At 55.9% G+C, this 21,003-nt stretch overlaps 1 protein-coding gene across 4 annotated transcripts in view; it reads right to left on the reverse strand.

The window, feature by feature from the left end:
• The window catches only part of BCL11B (BAF chromatin remodeling complex subunit BCL11B), an 89,006-nt gene that overhangs the window by 48,135 nt on the left and 19,868 nt on the right, over window positions 1–21,003 (reverse strand). For 2 of the 4 annotated variants that reach the window (XM_036239214.1, XM_016160406.2), the window contains exon 3: window positions 2,224–2,439. The exons of the other annotated variants lie outside the window; for them this stretch is intronic. In XM_036239214.1, the coding sequence (XP_036095107.1) occupies window positions 2,224–2,439 (216 nt within the window). The remainder of the gene's footprint in view (window positions 1–2,223; window positions 2,440–21,003) is intronic. 4 annotated transcript variants of the gene reach the window in all.

Below are 21,003 nucleotides of genomic sequence, written 5' to 3' on the forward strand. Positions count from 1 at the left end.
CCGGGCTCTGGGACCTCACGGCAGCGCGTTCTAAAATCTGAGAAGGCCTCTGAGCCAGAGACGAAACAGGGCCGCAGGACCGAGCCCCACCTGGGCACTGCCACCCCTGGGAAGTGTCCTTCTACAGGTCTACAGGGCGCCCCTCCGGCTCCGCCCCGCCCCCACCAGCCTGCACTCTGCGGGAGGGCAGGGGGTCTCCAAGTCTGAGTCCGCCCCGTTTGCAATGTCAACCAAACCAGGCGCCCAAGAAATGGCTCTTAGCGACAGAATGAACAAATGAAGGAGTGAATGAATGAATGTGAGCTGTGAGGCCTCGACAATGCTGAGCCTCATCCTCTCCCCTGAAAGCGGGGAGAGCGAACCGACCTCCTAAGGTTGCTGTGAAGGTTAAATTCAAGAACACGCACAAAATGCCCAGCACCGAGCAGCACACAGTCCCTGTCAGGGAGGAGGCGGCCTTGTGGCCGAGAGCAGGCGTAGGAGAAGCCTCTCCCGAACGCGGGCGGAGGCACGTGGCTCGGGGGAAGAGCGGTGGCCTTGTCCGGAGGCATCCTCACAACAAACCCCAGGTCCCCAACCTTGGCCTAGCCACTCACCCTGCCCGAGCCTTTACATCCCCATCTGCAAAATGGGGGTGTAACAGCTCCCACACAGCACGGTGGCTTCCATCAGAGCCAGAGCCAAGGGAGGGATAAGCAAAGCCCCACGCGTCCCTCTGCCAGGAGACGGCGTTCCTGCCCTGTAGAACTTGACCGAGTCCGGTCACAAAACTCAGGCTGATCTTTGACTGCACCCCTCACCCCACCCCCCGGTTCCTGAGGGGCCGCAGCACTAACTACTGGAAGCCATGAGAGTAGGGTGGCCGCCCAGACAGAGCAGGCACCCGTATCTCAGCAAGCAGGGGTCACGCACGGAACAGACCCACGGAGCTGGGACGGGAGCGCCAGTTGCCCTGGGCACCGGGCCCGCCCGGCCTCTCTGCAAGTGGTGCCAACTCCTTCCCAGGTGACTTCGTCTTTGCTTTGTGCATTCAAGGCGTACACCCAGTACCTATGACGTCACGCTCCGTCACAGCAGCCGGCCGTGCTGAAGGCTGCAGCAACCCTCCCCCCCACACACACACACACACCCCGGCAGGAAGGCCCAGGGAGCTCTTGACCCCGGAGCTGGGGCTGCCTGTGACCCTCTGCAGAGCTGTGACTCTAACAGGGACCATCCCGTGGGACAGCTTCAACTAAAAGCAAACCCTGCCCAATAAAAATCGTTTCCATTTGTTCACCCAAGCCAAGAGGAAGGCCGTACTGAGCCCCAGCTCTGCACCCACCCTCTCCTCTCCCGGCCCCTGCCCGGAAACCAGACCTCGGGCGCTCACCACCACCTGCATCTGGGCCAACATCTCGGCTCCTGTGGCCTCAGTGCGTTTCACACCAGGCAGGTCCTGACAATGCTGAGCAGGAGAAGCCCCTGCCCCAAAACTCCAGAGGCCCCAGGCTAAAGCAAGAGTTTGGGTGTTTGGCGGTGGGTGGTGGGGGATGTAGTAGTGGCCAGATGGTGTCACCACACTGCCCATGTGTGCCCATCTGTAAAATGGGCAGCCACACCAACCCAGAGCCAGGCGCACAGTAGGTGCTCAGCCCCTCAGGTCAACCCCTGGCCCTGCCCCTATGCCCCACATTCCCCTGAAGGCTTCATGCCCTCCCACGGCCCCAGCTGACCGGCTCCTTTGGAGGACACTTTTTCCTCCTCAAAGTTAATGGGCAACACATTCTCGCTAAGAGAAACTCCCGCATTTGGACGGCTCCAAAGATGCACAGAAAACCGAGGAATCTTCTAGCTGTGTGGGGAGGGGGGCGGTGGCTGGGGCAGTGGCAAGGGCAGAAGAAAACCTCAGATGTTACGCGTTATCCAATTAAGCTTTAGCTAAACAGCCCAAAGAGATGAAACGTGGAGGCTGGAGAGGTGCATTCTGGGAGAGCGGCTCTCGGAATGGGCGGAGGCTCGGGGGGCCCGCTGACCAATGAGACCAGGGCGCTGGCGTGCGGTCCCGCTGGCATCCTTCACTTCCCAGGCGCACCGCCCCCCCCCCAAAAAAAATGCCTTCGGGCCGGGAGTTGCACGTCCCCCCACCTCGCCCCAGCCCACCGGGGAGAGGCAGCCGGCAGCCCTGCCAGGGCACACCCCGCCACGCCCGGGAGCCCGCCCCCCACCGCGGCCGTCTGTTACCTGACAACTGACACTGACATCCAAAGGGAGCCTCCGTGTGACCCTCACCCCGAGTCCCGTCGCCCGAGACGGGGCGCGCGCTGCAGCACGGCAGGGGGAAGCAGGGCGGCAGGGCACCCAGGGCGCGCAGAGGTGAGGTGATCACGGATGTGTGAGGGTGGGAGGAGGAGGCAGCTATGGGGGCCATCGCTGGCAGCTGGGCAGGCCTGCACGGCCCTGGAGAAAAAACAATAGAAAAGACTGGTCAGTCGGGCCCTGGACGGGACAAGGGGCTTGGGGTGTGGAACAGGGGCCCGGGGCAGAGGCTGCGGCCACCCTTCCTTGGGGGAGAGGCCCCAGGGTGCCGGCCCGGCAGGGATTACAACGGGGCGCAGGCAGGGGGCGGGTCAGGCAAGCGGGCAGGGGCCTGAGGGGTCCTACGTCCACAGCTGCCAGGTCGGGCTCTCTTGGGGCTAGACTCCCATCCCTGGGGGCCAAATGCAGGGAGCTGTCGGGGCCCCAGCTCCCAGTAGGGTCCCCCCGTGTAGGGACTTCTGAAGTGTTCTGGGGCAAGCTCCATTTGGGGTTTTAGTCCCAAAAATCTGGACCACCCGCCTCTGGGAACCTCCAGCCACTGTTTGCACAGGCCTGAGACACCTCCAGTCCATATGCCAGTGCTCGGGCCTCTGGCTTGGCAGACGCTAGCTGGTGACTCTCACCAGCCCACGGTCCTCTTCAGCAATCCGAGCCCCAAGCCTTTTCAGAAAGCTTTGAACACCCTCCCCTCCGCCCCCGCCAGCAAACGCTGGCACTGCCCAGCGCCCCTCCTAATGCCTCCCGGCTCTGACAGTCACAGCACAAGGCCAGGGCCGGCCTCGCCTCAGCTCCCCGGCATGGCCTGCGTTTGATTTGGCCGTTTATCTTAAATGGCTAAGAGACCACCAGGGCAAAACATTTGTGTGAAGCCCTTGCCAAAACCACAAGTGAAGAAGCCCAAATTCCCTGGGTAAATAACTGAGCGGGGAGGCACCGGAGAGCCAGAAAGGAAACATCAGTGAGGCGACAGGCAGCTGGGCCCTGGGCCGCCCCGCCTGGGTGCCTCCCGACCCCGCTCACCGCCCCACACAGGTCTGCGGGGGATTCTGCCCATTCCCCAGCCGCCCGCATGCGGGATCCCCCCACCCGGACGCGCCACGGGGCCCTGCAAACCCACCGCAAGCCAGAAGCCACCAGATTTTGCCTCGAGCGAGCCTCCCAGCATGCCACGGGGCTGGACTTAGGGCACCCACTGTACAACGAGGAAGCTGATGACATGGCCACAGAACACAGGAGACACAGGCAGCCAGCCCCTCTGAACGCTTGGCTCCAGACCCAGGGTTTTTCTCTGCGTTCTGCAGGACCGGGGCCTTGGGGCATTTGCGAAGACCTGCAAATGCCCTGCCAGGGAGCAAAGCTAACTATCGCCAGCACCATCTGGGCCCCTCGGGGCCAAGGAAGACCTCCTACTAGGCAAGGCCCAGGGCCATGGGCGTTTCTGGGCAGAAGGCCTCAGTGGGGTGTGGCCGAGGACCCTGGAAGCAGTTCCAGCCACAGATGCTGAGCAGAAGGCGATGCCTCAGGTTTAGTCCAGGCCCCCAAGGAAGGTCGGCCCCTAAGGCCAGTGTCACCTGCCTCCTCCAGGAAGCCCGCCCTAGTCAGTCCTTATCTGGAGCTCCCCTGGACACCAGACACTGTGTGTTTGACCCTGTCTACTACATAGACCCTGCCTACAGGTCACAACCACCCTGCTCAGCAGAAAAGATCAACCCCATTCCTCGGGGGAAAACCAAGACTCAGGGAGGTTTGGGACATGAACCCAGTTGTGTCTCCAAAGCCTGGGTCTGCCCTACTCCCCCTGTGCTGCAGCTGGGGTGGAGTGACCAGGGCCCCCAGGAGGGCAGTGGGGGGAGCCTGAGGGTCTGCGAGCTCAGTCAGGCCACCAGAGGTTGCAAAAGAGCAAATCTGGGTGCGGCCGCGACACAGCAGCCAGCATTTGCCAGGGCTGAGAACAGCGGCAGGTACACCCAGGCCCGGTGACATCTGTCCAAGCCGAAAGCGTGCGAAACCTGTCTCCACGGTTGGCATGAAGGACCCCAGGTCAGGTCCAGCCGCATCCCCTCCTTCTGGGAAGGTCAGGCTTAGGTCAGAGTCAGTGAAGGCAAAGTCACCCCCAACTTGGGGAGAGGAGTAGGTCAGGCTGCCCCGGGAGGGGACTCCACACCCCATTAAAAATTCTAACCTAGCTGAAGTCCACCTGCTCTAGAGGCCAGCTCCATGGAGGCAGGGGAGGGACCAGCAAGGGTGAGGGGCCTCCCGTCCTAAGCTGCCCCCAGTGCTCTGCCCAAGAGCGGACCTCTAAGAATCTGAACCTAGTGCCAAAGCCCAGGGTGTTGAAAGAAGCCACCTACTGTATGAGTCCACATGCAGGAAGGGTCCGGGACAGACAAATCCAGGGAGACAGAACGTCAACGAGGGGCCGGGGAGGGGTCGTGAGGCCTAGCAGGTTGGGGGTTTATTTAGGGGGTCGGTAATAAAATATTCTGGCATTAGGTAGTGATGATGGCTGCCCAACACTGTGGATATACTCAAAAGCACTGATCGTGCACCTTAAAATGGTTAAAGTGGTGAATTCTGTTATGAGAATCTCATCTCGATTTTTTTTTTTTAAGCCCAGGGCGAAGACTGCCTCTGGCCACCTCCCAACCCCGATCCTCCTCGAGGAATGGGTGTCTGCCTTCAAAAGTGCCGCCAGACAATCCAGAACACACTTGCGGGAGCCCTCAAGGCCCTGTGAGGAGACTGATGCACCCCGAGGAACCCCAGAGCTAGGAGGCACCCTTGGAGCCAGAGGCCTGGGTTTGAATTTCTCCTCTGCCATTTCCTGGCTGTGTGACCCAGGGTTTGTCACTTTCTCAGAGCCTGGCCAGAGCCGAGCTTCTAGTAAACACTCAGTAATTCCATCATTCATTTATCTTTTTTCATTCTGGAACTTCTATTCCCCCATGGTGCCCCCTGCAGCCTAACGGTGAATGTCTGTGGGGTGCTCTGAGCTCAGAAGGGCACTCTACAAAGCCCTGCGAGGAACTCCTGGGAAAAAAAAAACACTTTCCTTGGGGGTCTGGGCGGGTTTCCCTCTGGAACCCGGACAGAGGCACGTGCAGCGAGCCGAGGGTCGCCAAGACGCCATCTCAGCTCTATGTGGGATCCAGGTGGCTTAGAAATAAAACCCTGGCTGGCTCGATTCCTTATCATGGAATTTCACTTTCATCAGGGAAAAGGAAATAAGCAATGAATGCATCTACGGTCTCATTTACGCCCAGCAGCTTTCCTGTGCGGCCCGTAACATGACCTCGCGCTCACAAAGGAGGAAACTGAGGCTCACGGCGGTCAGAATCTCACTCAATGCACCCCACACAAAGAGGTACCCAAAAAGTCCAAAACTAAGACTCTGAAAATGTTTCTTATGCTCCAAATCGGGGTGTAGGGTAATTGTCAACGCACGCCCCCCGAGGGGGGGGCGGGTCTGTAACCTGTGCCCCTTCTGCAGGGACCCCGCAGATGTGCCGCTCCACTCCACACATGCGCACTTCCCCAGCGAACACGCCCACACCGAGCGTCGTGCAGACACACACAAAAAATGCGCCTGGAAAAGCCCCAGCCCGATTCTGAGGGGAATGCGAGCCTTTCCCAGCACTGACTCCTCGGCGTCCCCTCCCACACTGGGAGGGTTACAGACTCCCAGCCAGCGCCAGGAGCTCTGGGATACACTGTGCAGATGTATATTTTTCTCCCTACCGGTGCCTTTCAATTGATACATTTTTTAAGCCAAGAACTCCTACTGATAGTGCAAAAATGAGTCATAGATCCGGGAGGGCGACAGACAGACAGGGAGCAAGCGCCTGTGAGCGAGGGCCACTGGCAAGGAAACCTGACAGTCCCCGCGCCCCCTCCCCCCATGCCAAGACATTAATTCTCACAAGTCGGAGAAAATTACTATGCATGAATGCAAAAAGCATGATCAGGAGTAATTAACATGGCTTCATATGCAAATTTTATTAATGCAGAAGTACAAAGTCATTATGCAAATGAAACTTACGTCAACTCTCTTGACAAATATTCATCGCTGAGGCTCAAGTTTCTCCCTCTTTATTTATTTATTTAATTTTTGCTCTCCCCCCATTTTTTTCCCTGGGTCTTTTTTTTTTTTTTTTTTTTTAGGGGCGCAGGTAGTGCTGCTGGTGGCCGCTTTGGCAGCAGCAAGGCACAAGGACTGTTTGACAAGTTTGCAAAGTTGTTTTTCAACCAGAGAAACGTATTCTTGCATTGTTGATATATATATACATATATGGGGGGGGGGGAGGAATTGTTGGCAGGTACAAGACAGCTCATAGGAGAAGGGAAAAAATAAAAAAATAAAAAGCTCTGGGCAGCCGGCAGCCAATCAAAACGCCAGAGCCTGTAATGAGGGCGATTGATGGCTCTTTGGCTTTTACTGCAGGGTAATGAGGAGGGGGAAAAATATGAATATTCATGAGACTGTGCTCCTGCCTTTGATGATTAAAGAAATTTTTAATATTCAAATAAGCGCTTGCCAAGTGATTAACAAAGAACATGCACGCAGAAATATGGAAATGCAAGCAGGGAAAGATTTGAGAGACGAACAGACTGCAGGAAAGGCAGCCCCAAATTTCATAAACAAGATAGGCAGATAACCCAATTCGCACGCGGGCAAATAAAAACATTGCTTTCGGATCGCTTAAATATTTTGCCAGCTACTTTGTCTTAAGGATGATAAAAATGCTATGTATTAAGGGGGTGGGGGAGGGAGAGAGAAAAATCACATGAAGTCAAAGGCACTGCTCACATTTAAGAATCATTATCCTGATTCCAGCCCACCTACCCCCACGCCCCCCCCACGCCCCCCACCCCGACGGGAAACCGGGACTCTTTTTCCGGTTTGCGAGACAGAGAAGATGGAGAGAAGCCAGCTCAGACTTGAAAAGCCAAGGCCGGCCTGTTTGGGGCCCTGCGTGGCTGTCAAGGGCCTGAGGTCGGCAGGTCCACAGCACTTGGTCATTCGTTGCTACTGGGCAGGTCCAGAAGCCCAAAGACTGGGGACAATGACCACTAGAGGGGGTGGGGGTGTGATTCTTGGGGTTCCCCCAATCTGGAGAGTTCAGGGCCTCCTCTGGACTCAGACCCTGGTCAAAACACATAAAGAAGGTGGTCACGGGGGAAAAGGGAGTGCACGTGGAGAAGTTGAAAGGACTCGGACGTCAGCATGGGGCCTAGCCTGGCCACCACAGGGCCAACCACAAGGGGACCAGCTGCCACCGAGGGAAACGGCCTGCGCCGGCCGCAGGCTCCATTAGCTATCTGCTGGGGCCGCAGGCTCATATTTTAACAGCTCCACCATGGTTCACATGGAAGCGCATAATAACAGTATTAGCTGCTAAAATGATCCTGCAGTTAAAATACATCTAATTAGCAGCGATGACATCCATTTTGGCAATTTCCTATTTGAAAGAAGCGGACTGCCACCTTAAATGAGACAGGCGTAGGTACTCACCCGACAGGACCTAGCCCTCCCACCATTTGTCTGCTCTCTCTTTAGGCGGGGAGGGGCTTAGGGGCAGGGGTGTGGCCAAGACGGCAGAAGCTGAGAAGGATTCTGAGGCGCTTTCTTTGTTACTCAATTTCAGACCCACTGGGTCTCAGGGCTGGGTACTCGCAAAATAAATTCCTTCACTCCACAGGTATTATTTCATGTCTCTTTCTTAGTTTTTAATTGCCAAGGTCTGGGAAGCAGCAAAAACTGGAACTTTTCATTTCATTATAAAAATATATATAATAATAAAACAAAGCAAAAAGGGAGTCCAAGCATTTAAGTAAGTCACCTGCAAGCCCCAAACAGGCCCAGAGGGTGCACGGTGTGCCTCATGGCTCAGCTCACGCGCCAGAGTGTTTGGGGGACCAAGAAGTTCTCTGCTGGGAGCTGGGGTTCCCCAAGTCCCACTTCCCGCTTCTGAATTCTCTAAGTCGGGCAAGTTGGGGTGCCCACCACGGGTCTCCAAGTCCCTGGCTGCCATGGGTTTGAGTGTGGGGGTGCACATGTAAGTGTCCTTTGAAAGAGGAGCAAAGAGAGGGGAAATGGAGTCTCACAGCGTCTGCACAGCAGGGCTTAACGCCTTCCCCAGCGTCATTACATGGGAGATACAAAAACAGTTCAAATCCATGTTCAGCCTTCGCAGGGGCTGCCTGCTGAGAACAGCAGCCCTTTCGGGGCCGGGAGGGTGGGGATTCTGATGCAGGCGAAAGACTCGGTGGGCTTCCCTCGCTGCCTGGGCCTGGCTGGGGGCAGCAGGCAGGGGCCCCCAAGAACATCTCTGGGCTTGAGGCTGGCTCTTCTGCCACTGCCCCAGTGACCAACCAGAGACCCCACGTGCCGCCCACAGCCCTGTGAGGACACCAGGCATCTACCTATGCCTACCTCCTGGAGCGGCCTGGCCACCGAGGGGTGGCACGAAGCACACCCCTCCCGCCCCCTTGGGCCAGGCCGCCTTCCTCTGGGCGCCTCCTCCCGTGGACTCCGATCTGTCAGTGGTGATTCACCGCTTCAACTATTTTTTCCCTGGCGTGCTGCACATTTAATGCACCCCAGAAAAGGGAGAGGCGAGGCCCAGGAACAATCACATCCTCAACAATACCCCCAAAGCCTGTCTTCCTCCTTCCGCCAGGGCGGAGAAGGAACCGGGCTCCCCAGCAGCTGCGTCTTGCAATCAGAAGCCTGCGCGCAGGCGCGCCAGGTCCCAAAGCGCCGGTGTCCGTGGCCGCCAACCCCAACTTCCCCGAGACGCAGGCCGCTGAGCTGATGCCGGCAGCAGGTCCCCGTTCTGCCTGCCGAGCCAAGGACCGGTGAGGTCACATCACAAAATCCCGGCCCTCCAGAAAAGCCAGTGAGGTAGCAGAGGGCATTTCAGGCCCTGCGGGGGGGGGGGGGGGGGGATGGGCGCGTGGGAAGCACGAGCCAGGCCTGTTCAGGGGGCGGCGGACGGAGCTGACCAAGTGCTGGGGTTGACCATCACCGCCCGGAAGTGGGCGTCTGCAGGGAAAAAACACGAAGCCTGGCCCCTCGTCGTGTGCTCCACTCGGGGAAGTCCCTGACCTGCCAGAACGCAAGTAAACAAGCACTCGTCCTGCAGCCCGCTGCTGAGGCTTGCACACCCTGCCTTTGGGACACGCACAGAAAAACAGATGAGACCTCCGGGGTGACCTCAGCAGGCAGGGGCCACCAAATCAGGGCCCACCATCCTGGAATGCGAAGGCCTGGGGACAACAGAAGGTGAAACCACGTGGTTCGCCAGCTAAAAAGATGTGTGTGTGCACATCAATTACACGGAGATTGTATAAATATGCAAACACACACACACACTCATATATCAGCAACGTGGATGTGTTACGAGGTCTGCATGCATCCCCCGGAATCCACAGAGGCAGAGGACACGAGAGGCAACAGACCCTCCGGATCTCACCAGCGAAAGCGGCCAGCGGGCACCTAGCCGGGAAACTGCCCCTTCCTCCCAATTCGGGCGACGGACCTGCCTCAATCTCTAGCAGTTTCTGCTAAGACAACTTAGCTGAGATCCTCCACTAATTTTCTCTCAGGTTGCATCAGGACCCACAAAGCTTATGCCGCGTTTATCTTCACAACGCTCCCCACGACTCACCTCCGGATGAAAAATTTAGTCTATAAACCAAAGGAAAAAGCTGGGCACGTGGTTTAGGTTCAAGGTGCGAAGAACTTGGGATGTGGGGTTAGGCCCCTGCGCCCTTTTTCCACATGGAACTTAGCGGCCAGACTCCAACGACTAGCTTGGCCAGACATCCCTTAGACATGTCCCCATTTCCCCATAGTTTGGGGGGGGGGGGCCATTGCCAAGAGAGAAGTCACGTGTCACACGAGGGAAATAAACCAGGAGACGACTCTTCACCTCACGACACATTTTTCTTTCCTGTCAGCATCCCCTGGGCCTGACATCTGAGGAATGACCCGGAAACGCTGACTCCTGACACTTGTTAAAAATCGGGGTCTCTCCAGAACATGTTTAAAAACTGGCACGTTCAGGAAGCTGTCGTGGCCCACTTTGGCCCGGCAGAGTACAGAGTACAGAGGGGGAGGAAATGTGAACTCTGAGAATCCTGGAGAATTAAGAATGAAAATAATGCAGCCCAACCAAAAAAAAAAAAAATCAAGAAAATGGGGTGCCCAGGAAGGAGGTGGTTGCGATGACTCAAGCGGGGTGCAGCCAGGAAGAGGGGCGCAGATGGAGCTGGGGATTTGAGAAATGTCAGTGTCACCACCATTGAGGATCAGACCAGAGAGCTGTACCTGGGCAGCCAAGGAACGTGTAGCCACGAAGGCTCCTTGTCTTAGGTGGACCAGTTTTAACTTGGTTGGAAGAAGGAAAAAAAAAAAAAAAATCAAATTGTAGAAAAGGGGACTCTGCTAGAGTTTAAATACACGATTTTGTTTTTAGTTGAATTTATTAGTTATAGGTAATTGGTCTCGACCACTGTAATAAAAAAAAAAAATCCAACTCTCTCCTGGATTTTATTGTTGGGTCTTTTTTTCTTTTTTCCTTTTCTTTTTACCTTTTATGAATGGACATATAGAATACTGAGATTCAATGCCTTGCATCACGTAAGAACAAAATCTTTCTGTGGCCTATTTATGTTTCAAAGCCAAGTCTGAAATGTCACTGACTAAAGCGTTGAAACGGCCTGTAATTACTTCCAACAAAGTAGTCCCTTCGACTGAGTTTTCTGTATGTAGATGGCATTTACTATACATATTGTGAGACCTCGTTTCAGCACAGGTAGCATTTGACAACTAAAATCACAGATTTTCTTCTAACGGAGCAGTTTGATGGCCACCTTCCTGCCTTTTTTTTTTTTTTTTTTTTTTTGACACAAAATCCCATTTTCGTCTCCTGATACACGCCGACGGTGACGTACGGTGTGTGCACGACAAAATTTGTAAAAATTAACACTTCGCAGGATTCATTTAATAAAGACCGTCAGCACATTAACTAACACTGGTAACAATGCTCCTTGCGACTCAACCCAGCCATGTGCCCGATGCCACCGCCGCAGACAGAGGTGACGTTCAGCTGAGGTTCACGCCGCTATTAATGTAATTACAGAAACCGTAGCGTAATCCTCGTTGGGACCAGCATGTCTGCTGCAGAGTATTCCCGTTAGAAACTGGGGGAAATCATAGCATGCGGACTTCAATGTTGCTGTGATTTTTTTTTTCCTTGGCTGTCTTTGTAACAGAGCTGATGTGCTGGACCTCACCGAATTCCCTCCAGAAGCCCAGGTAAATCAGGTCTCGCCTCCCAACAGTGACGCCCAGCCTTTATTTGCCATTTATTTGTTTTTGAAACTTTTTTTTTTTTAATTTTTTTTTAAACTTGCAGTCTATATTGGGCTGTACTTCTCTGCCCAACCTATAAGGACTTTCAGACACCCCAAAACAACGTGGTGGATAAAAAAGCTCAGAGGAAGGGAGGCCTCCTTGGCTGTTTTTCATATAAACAATAAGAGTGTCACTGGGGTCCCCACAAATGCCAAACCCCAGCTGGGACCAGAATCTAACTGGAAGCTCAGAGGAAGAACGCAACAAGCAGTTCCCAGGAGGGCTCAGAAACGAAACAGGCACAAAACCAACCAGAAATAAGAAAAAAAGTCATTGCACCACATCGTCCAAAATGGCAGAGAAAACTGAGTCTCGGGGCCGAGAGGAAGGGAACCTGACTCAGCCCTGGATCCCGAGGCAGCCTCTCCTGACGTGCCGGCTGCCTCCTGCCCTCAGAGCTGCCAAGTACCAACAGAAGTGAGACCTGTCTCTAAACCTGCTCGCCGCAAGCCACTGCACTTGGAGGTGACTGGGTGGGCTTTTTTTTTTTCCCCCTAACTTAAATGCATTTTCGTACCCTATTCTACATCCTAATTTCTTTGAGGGGTGAGAGGAGGAACAACATCAGTGTCACTGAAAAAACGTCACTCTGTTTTGCAAAATCCAGCAGCTTCCTTGGCAGTGAGAAAAGCTGGCTGGCATTATCCCCTCATTTGACAAAACTACTATTTCTGGGCATGTGCTCAAAAACAGGTAGGAAGCAAATGCCGAGAAATAAGGAAGTAAAAACAGCCAACAGATTCTTCACGACCAAGAACGCGAAGCGTAAACATGATTTATTTAGCTGTGTTTAACGGGTCTGTCCTCCCCGCATCTAGGAGCCCACTCGGGGTAAAGGGAAAGGTGGGCAGGAGGAGGCAGGAAAGAGGGAGCAGGGAGGACCACGGGGACCAAGAGGAGAGGCCGCGGCTCCTCCTGAGGACTTCCTGCACGGCTCCGTTCAGTTTTAGGAGAATGAGAATCTTCTGCCCCCAAATACATGCATGTGTCAAAAGGAGGCTGCACTAATCTGCTGGTTAATTAACGAGCTGCCACTAACAAAAGATACAAGACCCAGCTCATACAAACAATATTTACATGGGCGTTACGCGATCCTGTCGCCCACTTCCCTTCCTGTTTTGCAAACCACGTGGGCTGGGTGCAGGGACAGGCCCGGAGGACCCTCGGGTGGGGGGGGGGGGGTCCGAGCTTCCAAGGCCAGACGTGGGGGACAGGGGGAGCTACCTACCTCTCCCCTCCCTGCCCACCCTTGCACGCCCGCATGTAATGGGCTGAGATCTGTATTCAATTAAGGAACACCAGACAGCTTCTGGCTCCACGCCTGCATGACGCAGGCGACCCGGGGTGGTGGTGGTGGGCGGGGGGGGATCTGCCATGCCCCCCACCCCACTCCAGCTCGATGCCAGGGAACAAGGGCCCCCTCAAGTCCCCTGTGGAGAAGGAGAAGGCAGAGCGCCACACACCCCCGCCCCACCCAAAAACTCAAGCCCGAGGACTTGGCCCTGCCAGGGTGAACCAACCAAAACACACAGGGCGAACATCGTATTTTCTAAGTACTGCAAGACTAAGCCGCAGGTTTTGGGCTCTGCCAGAGGTGATGCCTATTAAAACCCTAATTCAGGTCACTCAGCATTTGCTGGGGAAAAAAAAAAAAAAAAAGAATGCAAGCCTCTTCGAAAGAAAAACAACAACAGAAAAGTAACATGGAGCCCCAGCGGGACGCGGGGGGCCTCCTGTTCCCCGAGCGAAGGTGCCATTTCAGAGGAGTCAGCTGTGCGCTCTGTGGGCATAAACGCCAATTTTCCGTTAGCTTCACGAGGCGGCGGCCAAAGCGAAACAAGAATTTCCTCACCGGTCCACACGGAGCCCCTTCCTCACCTGCTTCTGACAAGACTGCACACTTAATGGCTGCCTGCTGTATGCACGCCCCACCCCTGCTGTATGCACTCCTCCCCGGCCTGAGTCTGCATCTCGCTCCAGTCTTCTCTTTCTGGAGCCAGACACCCAAGATCAGGAAAGATACCTTTTCTGGTGTATTCAGAGCAAGGGCAACAGCAAACCCACTCTGTATGAGGGTTCTGAATCACATGACCGTCCCCAAACAAGGAGCTGGGGGGGGGGGGGGTGGATAGTCTCCTAAAATGAATGGGAATGGGAGAAGCTTCCCTTATTGGCATTAGGTTACTAAACTGAAAATTCCTGTCCTTCCTCCCCCCCTGTACTCCCCCCTAAATCCCCTAATTTTCCCCCTTGCATTGAACACCGCATGCTATGCGAGCAGCTACAGGATGCTTTGCCCTTTTGCAAAGTAGTCGCCCTGCCCCCGAGGACTTGACAATGGCAGTCTCCCCCTTTATGGTATCTTTGAAATCAGCAACCACTTCGCTCCTAGGGAAGAGTTTGTTTTCCTATCTGGAAGGCAGCAGGAGTGTAAACAAGTGGACACCCCCATGTGATAGATGAAGAAACTGAGAGATGAACTGGTCTGCCCTGGCTGGTTAGGAGCAGACCCACCTGAGGCTGCGCAGTACCACGTCTCGAGTCCGGTGCTTAAACACTGAGACAGCCCCTCCTGCTCCCACAACAACAAATACGGATCGAAAGTCTAACCAGGGTTCAGGTGCTGCTCTGGGAGGCCACGCTTCTAGAAAATCCTCTAAGAACATCCAATAAAATTGAGGGTGCTTAACTGCACCTCTGAAGGAGACCTCCCTGGGAGCCCTCTGACGACCAGTTCCGCTGGTATTTATCTCAACGTGATCCAGCTGACAAAATCCCCCCCATCCCAAGCAAATCTCCCACACATAGCTCCTGAACAAAGCAAGGCACGTCACCTGTGCCCTGCAGGCTCGGCTCCGCGGGGCTCAGGACAACATGCTGCGGCGAGGCAGCCCACCCTGCCACGTGGACACAGAGGTGAGGTGCGTGTCTCCGAAGGAACAAGAACACTCTGGGGCAGGGGAGGGGGGAGGCTGCAGGCTGTCGTCAAAGAAGACTCTGAATGAGAACCTTCCACCACTCTGCCCTGTCTTAACCTAAAACTAGAGGGAGGAAAAAAAGAAAAACTACAAGTAATTACTATCACTGTCGAATCGTCAGAATAAAGAAAACAGAACTTGGCTCCTCCTCCATGTAATAGCCATTAAGTCAGCCAACCACACAGTTACCTGTCTTTCAAGCAGAACATGAATAATCACCCCCCTCACACCTCGTCTCCGAAAATCCTAAAATGTACATCCTTCTAAAGAACCGCAGAGACCTAGGACTCGGCCCCACGAACGAACACACACACACACACACACACACACACACACACGTAACTAGCATTTCATCTTTCTTTTTGTGAAGGAATCCGGTAACATAAATATTAATCAAACACAGGAATCCGCCTTTTCAGTCTTGGACCATTATGAGTGCTGGATTGTAATCTTTACCCATATTTACAGATATTCAAAGGCAGATTCTATCTTGTTAGAGCTATTCTAAATGGACGTCTGAGGAATCGCCCAGCAAGTTCAGGCAGATAGGAAAGCCCTCCGGCCCAGGGCTGCCAGCAGCTCTGAGTTCCCAAGTGTTGAATTTGTTACCTTGTCCACAGGCCTTTCAAAAAGTAAATTGACAAATACCTTCAGATTCCTCCAACACAAAAGCTAGCTGCTCAAAGTTCAGGTTGACAAAATCGGATTTTTTTTTTTTTTTAAATCAACTCTTACTCAAAATGCCATGGAGCTACCCTAGCCTTCGAAAGCACAGAAAACACAGTATTCTGTTATGATTCGGGTCAGGCTAAATTGTATGTATGTATGTATGTATGTATGTATTTATGTATGTACACATTTTTTTAATTACCTTGACTCTTGTTATAGAAAATTTCTGAATAATGGAAAATAGACATGGTTCTAATTCTAGACTAGAAAAGCTGTCACAGTGAAGGTAGTGTTTTAATCTTCTATAGCCAAACAGCATACATTTTTATTTTCAGAGTAACAGCTTTGGGGAAATGTTTGAACATTTCCTTCAGAGCTTTGTGGTAAATACATCGGGCGGCCAATCACTGCTTGTCTGGGGCTTTAAGGGCCTGCTGGAGTGCTTTAAACAATCGGAGGCCAATTTTTAAGAAGCAAAAATAGAGACTCTTAGCAAGGTGACCGTTTGCATACAAATTCTCTTGCAAGGGGGTTCTGGAAAAGTCGGGCTGGGGAAGGACCTCCATTAATTCCTGTAATTCCACAAGGCTTTGTGTCCTGCCCTAGTGCAGGGGTCCAGTCCCACACAACTGGGAAGACACTTGTGTTCTTGAGCCTTTTAAAATCTCAGCCCCAGGAATTCCCTTCTAGAAAAGCAGGCTCCCTCTCCTGACAATCGGGATGGGGGAGAGGACTCCAAAGAAAACCCATTCTGGACAGGGCTGTTTGCCCTGGACAGACACAAAATGCACGAGGAAACTCTGAGGCTCCTGCCAGTCGGGCCTCACCTGGATCCGGGGCACTGCGGGTGTCTGTGGGGCCGACCTGGGCTGGGGAGGGCAGTGGGCTGCGAGTGGATTCCCCCGGCGCCCCCAGGACCCAGGACCGCCGCACCGGCAAGGATGCCCGCCCCTCCGCACGACGGTTTCGGGGAGGGGGGCCCTGGCGGGGTTTTTGAGTGTCCTGAAATGCACGCCTGGGAAGGTCACTAGACCAGGCGCGGGCCCAGCGGCCAGGAAGGGGGCAGCGAGTGGAGGAGGGGCGGCCCTTCGTGCACAAAGGGGCCCCAGGACGGCGGGCTCCCCGCCCTTGACCTTGGGTCTCCGCCTCCATCCATCTCCGCACGCTGCTGGGGAAGGGGGCTGGCCCTGGGCCAGGGGCGAGCTCCGCGGGCTGCAGCGGGGCGGGGGGCCAACAGGGGCCGCCAGGGGGCGGGGCGGAGGGAGGCTCGGGGGAAAAGACTCCAGGGCAGCAGGGTGCTCCCAAGAAAACTGCATTCCGACTCCCCCCCCACGCCCCTCCCTCGGGAGCCGGGTCCTAGGGCAGCTCCGATTCACTGCACACCTCCCGCCCCCTAAGCAAAAGTTGCACGAACGCACGAAGGAAGCCCCCTCCCCTCGGCCAAGCCTACGACTCGCCGGCCCCAGCCTTCCTCGGACCTGGGCCGAGAGGGGGAGGGGAGCTGTCAGAGGAGGAAGAAAGCGCGCCTTCCAGCGAGGCCAGACGCGGGCAGGGTCAGCTGCGCCTCCGCCCGCCCCTCGCCGCCCCACTCGGGCAGCTGGCCCATTAAGCCCCCGAATTATGCATGGGCCTGGAGCCCCCTCGGCCCTCCCGCCCCAGGAAGACACAATCAATGTGCGCGGCGGGCCGGGCAGGGGAAGCAAGAAGGCGGCGGCTGACGGTGGCGGAGCCGCGCGCCCGGGGCGCAGACTGCGGAGGCCGCGGGCCGCCGGCGAGTCGGCGAGGCCTGCGCGCCCAAAGGCCCGGGAGCAGCGGCTCGGAACCCCTCGTGGGCCCAGGCCGGCCGGAGAGGGGCACGGACCGCGGGGGAGGCCCTGGGGGCGATCACGAAGTTGCCATGTCCACTGGTTTCCCGCGCGAGGTCCCCGAGGTGCGGGCCGTCCCCCGACCCCCAGCCCGCACTCCCACCTGAGCTCTGTTCATCCCGCCTTGGAAAAAGCCATTGTGTGCCTGGACTTGGCAGTGAAGGTCGACTGATGGACCCCAACCTTGGAGGCCCCTAGGGGGCGGGGTTTGAAGTCCCCCGCCAGCTTAGCGGGAGGAGCCCAAAGCCCAGTCTCATCCTGCAGGGGAGGGGAGGATTTGCAGGAGGTGGGCACGGTCGCGATGGGGGGGCTGGGGATGTGGGGAGCAAGGAGAGGGCGCCTTGCAGGGGGAAGGGGTCTCTGGAGATCCGGAAAGGGGCAAGGCAGGTCGCAAGGCGCAACCGTCCGGGCACATGGGAAATTGCTTTTGTGGTGAAGCAGGTGGCGCCTGGTTTCGTGGGAGCAGAAGAGGTTCAGCGTTGGAAGGATTTCTAGGTCCATCTCCCCACCCCTCAAAAGCCTTAGAACGCTCCAAGGACCCCCGCCCCCAAGCGCTGGGCAGCCTCGGGGTCTCCGTGCCCACAGCACATGGCTTTCAGTGTCCCGCCCACCACCCCCGGGATGGCAGGGAACCGACTTGCTGTCTTGGGCCAATTTGTTTCTGGAAATGAGTCCCCTCTCTTTCCCCTTTTCTCCAAAGCAAAGGCCAGGTCAGGAAAATTACAGACTTCTTTTTCCCAGCGAATATAGTCGCCTCCTTCGCAGGGAAAGTTTTACAAGCCAATGATGTCAACAATGCAGGAAGAAGACCACACTGTTTAGGTTTCTTAATTGGCCGGCTTTGAACTCTCGGTGGGAGAGGGAAAGAATCCGCTCCACTGCCTCGGAGAACTCAGCTTTGTGGGGTCTACCAACCTCAGCTGATCTAGCCAGTTGCTGGCATGGGAAAGGGGTCACCAAAGGTTGGCCCTGTTTCTCCTTAAGGGAGAGGGAGAACCTAGATGGCGGCCGTCACACGGAGCCCAGGGCAGGCCGGCTCCCTCCCCCCGCCCCAAGGGAGGACCTCTAGAACCCCATGTGGGCGGTTCACTCTCCAGAAGCCCTGCTCTGCGGGAAAACGCCTTTGAAACAAAGCCAGTGCTTTCTCTGCTGCCCTCAAGGGAGCCCTTTGCCACCTGAAGTCAGGAGAGCGGCACTGTGTTTTCTGGATACTGCCGGGCTGGATAGCTGGCCTCACCTGTGCTCCATCACAGTCCAGGCACTAAGGCCACTGGGCCGAGGTGCTCTGCGCATCGTAGGTTCATCCCGGGTGGGCGCTGACCCACACGCCTGTTTGTACCTTTGAGCCTGGTTCTACCTGCCTGAATCTAAGGCTGTGTCCACACCCATAACCTGAAGGCGCTGGCAGCTGCCCAGGGACTCAGCCCCAGGGGCTCAACAGCCCTGATCACACATTTTCTGGGCTTAGAGAACCAGCTGGCTGAAGTGGGCTGGGCGGCCCACCCTGCTCCTGGCAGCCCATCAGAATAGCTGCCTCTGTCCACACCAGGAGAGGGGGTTCTGACTTCTCACTTCCAAGCAAAGGCTATGTTGTTGCTACTTTTCCACAGAGAGGAGGAGCCCATGGTCCCAATCCGCATGCTGTCTGAGCTCCCCCCGACCGTCTCCCCTCAGGGGTCCCACCTCTCTGTTCCAGGCCTCCCTCTCTCACACTCATCCCCACCCCCCCACCCCCACCCCCAGCACAGACTCCTCCTTCCTGAGCCACACCCCGGCTTCCACACCAAAACCTGAAGACCAGTAGGAGGGCCTAAAAAAATAACATGGAGCCTAGAGGCCTCGCCCTCTCCTGAGAGGTCTCCAGCCCCTGGGGCCAGCCGGGAGGCCTCCAAGTTCTGATCACACCTGCCATCCGGAGTTCCTCCCTGGCCCCCATCAAGGAGGGCAGACACCCACACCCCCTTAGGTCGCCGGCCGCCACCTAGCAGTGCCTGGGCTCTGGGCAGGTCCAGATTTTGTGGGGCCGAACCACGTCAACAGCATTAGGAATGATGCCTGGAAAATGCCTGGACACAGGAGGGGCCCTGCGCCTCGATTCTACCAACTTTGCAGTCAGTACACCAAATCCTTCCAGAAGAATCTTCACAGCCTGGAGCAGGAAGAGACCCTGTTGATCCTTTAGTCTAATAATTTTCATTTCTTCCAAGAACACTTAACTTCCCAAGCGCGACCGACATGTCACACACAAGGGAAGTTGGGGGGGGGGGGCTGCTGGGTGGGAAGGGGGGCCCTGCGCCTCCACCCCTCTGCCAGGCCCTCGTAGCTGTTGGAAACCACTGGTAGCACCTTCTCACACTTCAGCTCAGTCAGGGAGCTCACGCCCAGAGACAGGGAGGTCTGCTCAAGGCCACAGAGCATGTCAGCCACGCCCAGTCTGGGGCCAGAGTCCCCCACCCCTACCCCCCGTGCCTGCCCCTCCGCACCGTGCACCCACGATGCCCACCTGAGTGGGAGTCAGCTCCTAACCCGATGGGCGTTTTGCACAGACGGCAGGTGACATGGAACCCACAGGCGCGCGTGGGACCGGCGGGGGCCCGCCGTCCCCGGCCCCGAGTCCCATCACAGTGCTTTGCCCTCAGCCTGGAAACCACTCACTGCCTGGCTGGGGGCAGAAGGCGCCTGTGGCAGCCGCAGGTAAAGAAGCGCACCACTCCCACAGGGGGTCTGATCCCTGGAGACGACCCGGTGAGGAACCGGTGCCACCCGTGAAGGTCGCCGGCCGGGTGTCGCGAGCCCGGTTCTGGGAACGACCGTTCGGCTGACTCGCAGGGTGAGTGGGCCAGGTGCTCGGCGCCCCCATGCCTCTATTTCCTCATCTATAAATGAAAGAATATCTGATTTACCGCCTTCGTGGGGCGGAGGCAGAGGCCGGAACGAGGATGTACCGTGACCATGGGCGGCACCGCAGAGAAGCAGGCAACTGCGGAGTTGACACCCTGGGCCCCTGTTCGCCGGCTGTGTGACCTTGGGCAAGTGACTCGACGTCTCTGTGCTTCGGTTTCCTCTTCCGAAAAGCAGGGTTGATGCTATCGCCTACCTACTTCAGGGAGGTCAGCAAGGTGACATCCGTTCATCTTCATAAAGTCCTTCGACCAGTGACTGGCACATAATAAGCTCTGATGAGTAAGTGCTAAATCAAAAATCCAGATGCGAAAAACCCGACCTCGCTGAAAAGAGGACCCAGAGGGCACAGCGGTGACGACCAGGCTGCCTTATTTACAAGGCTTGCTGCCATGGAGCCCACACCTAACCGATTCTGGCACGGGCGGTAATGCATTAGTCAAGCATAAAAATTAGCAAAAAGAAAAAAAAAAAGCCGTCAAATGCCTAATAAAATAACCTAAGTCAACTGCTAACTATTTACTGTCAAATAAAAACCCTAGTAATAATGACAGCAAGCGAGCCGGGCTCCGGCCAGGGCCCAGGCGTCTCTCTCTCGCTCTCTTCCCTCACGTCCTTTCCTCCTCCCCGGCCCGGAAGGAAGGAAGCCACCTCCACAAATCACAGACCATGAGGCCCCAGACCTAAAAAAGAAGAAGAAAAAACTACCCTCCAGCTGACCAGTATTTTTGTCTTCGTTTTCATTCAATAAAGCTTTCCGCGACAACTCGGTGTCGCGGCCACGTGCGGCCACCCTCCGCCGTCTGCACTGGTCACGCCGGGCCTTCCGGAGGGAGGCCGGTGGGACAGGACTTTCTCACCCCTGCCTACC

The sequence above is a fragment of the Rousettus aegyptiacus genome, unplaced genomic scaffold (genome assembly GCF_014176215.1).
Source record: "Rousettus aegyptiacus isolate mRouAeg1 unplaced genomic scaffold, mRouAeg1.p scaffold_m13_p_3, whole genome shotgun sequence".
Lineage (NCBI taxonomy): Eukaryota > Metazoa > Chordata > Mammalia > Chiroptera > Pteropodidae > Rousettus > Rousettus aegyptiacus.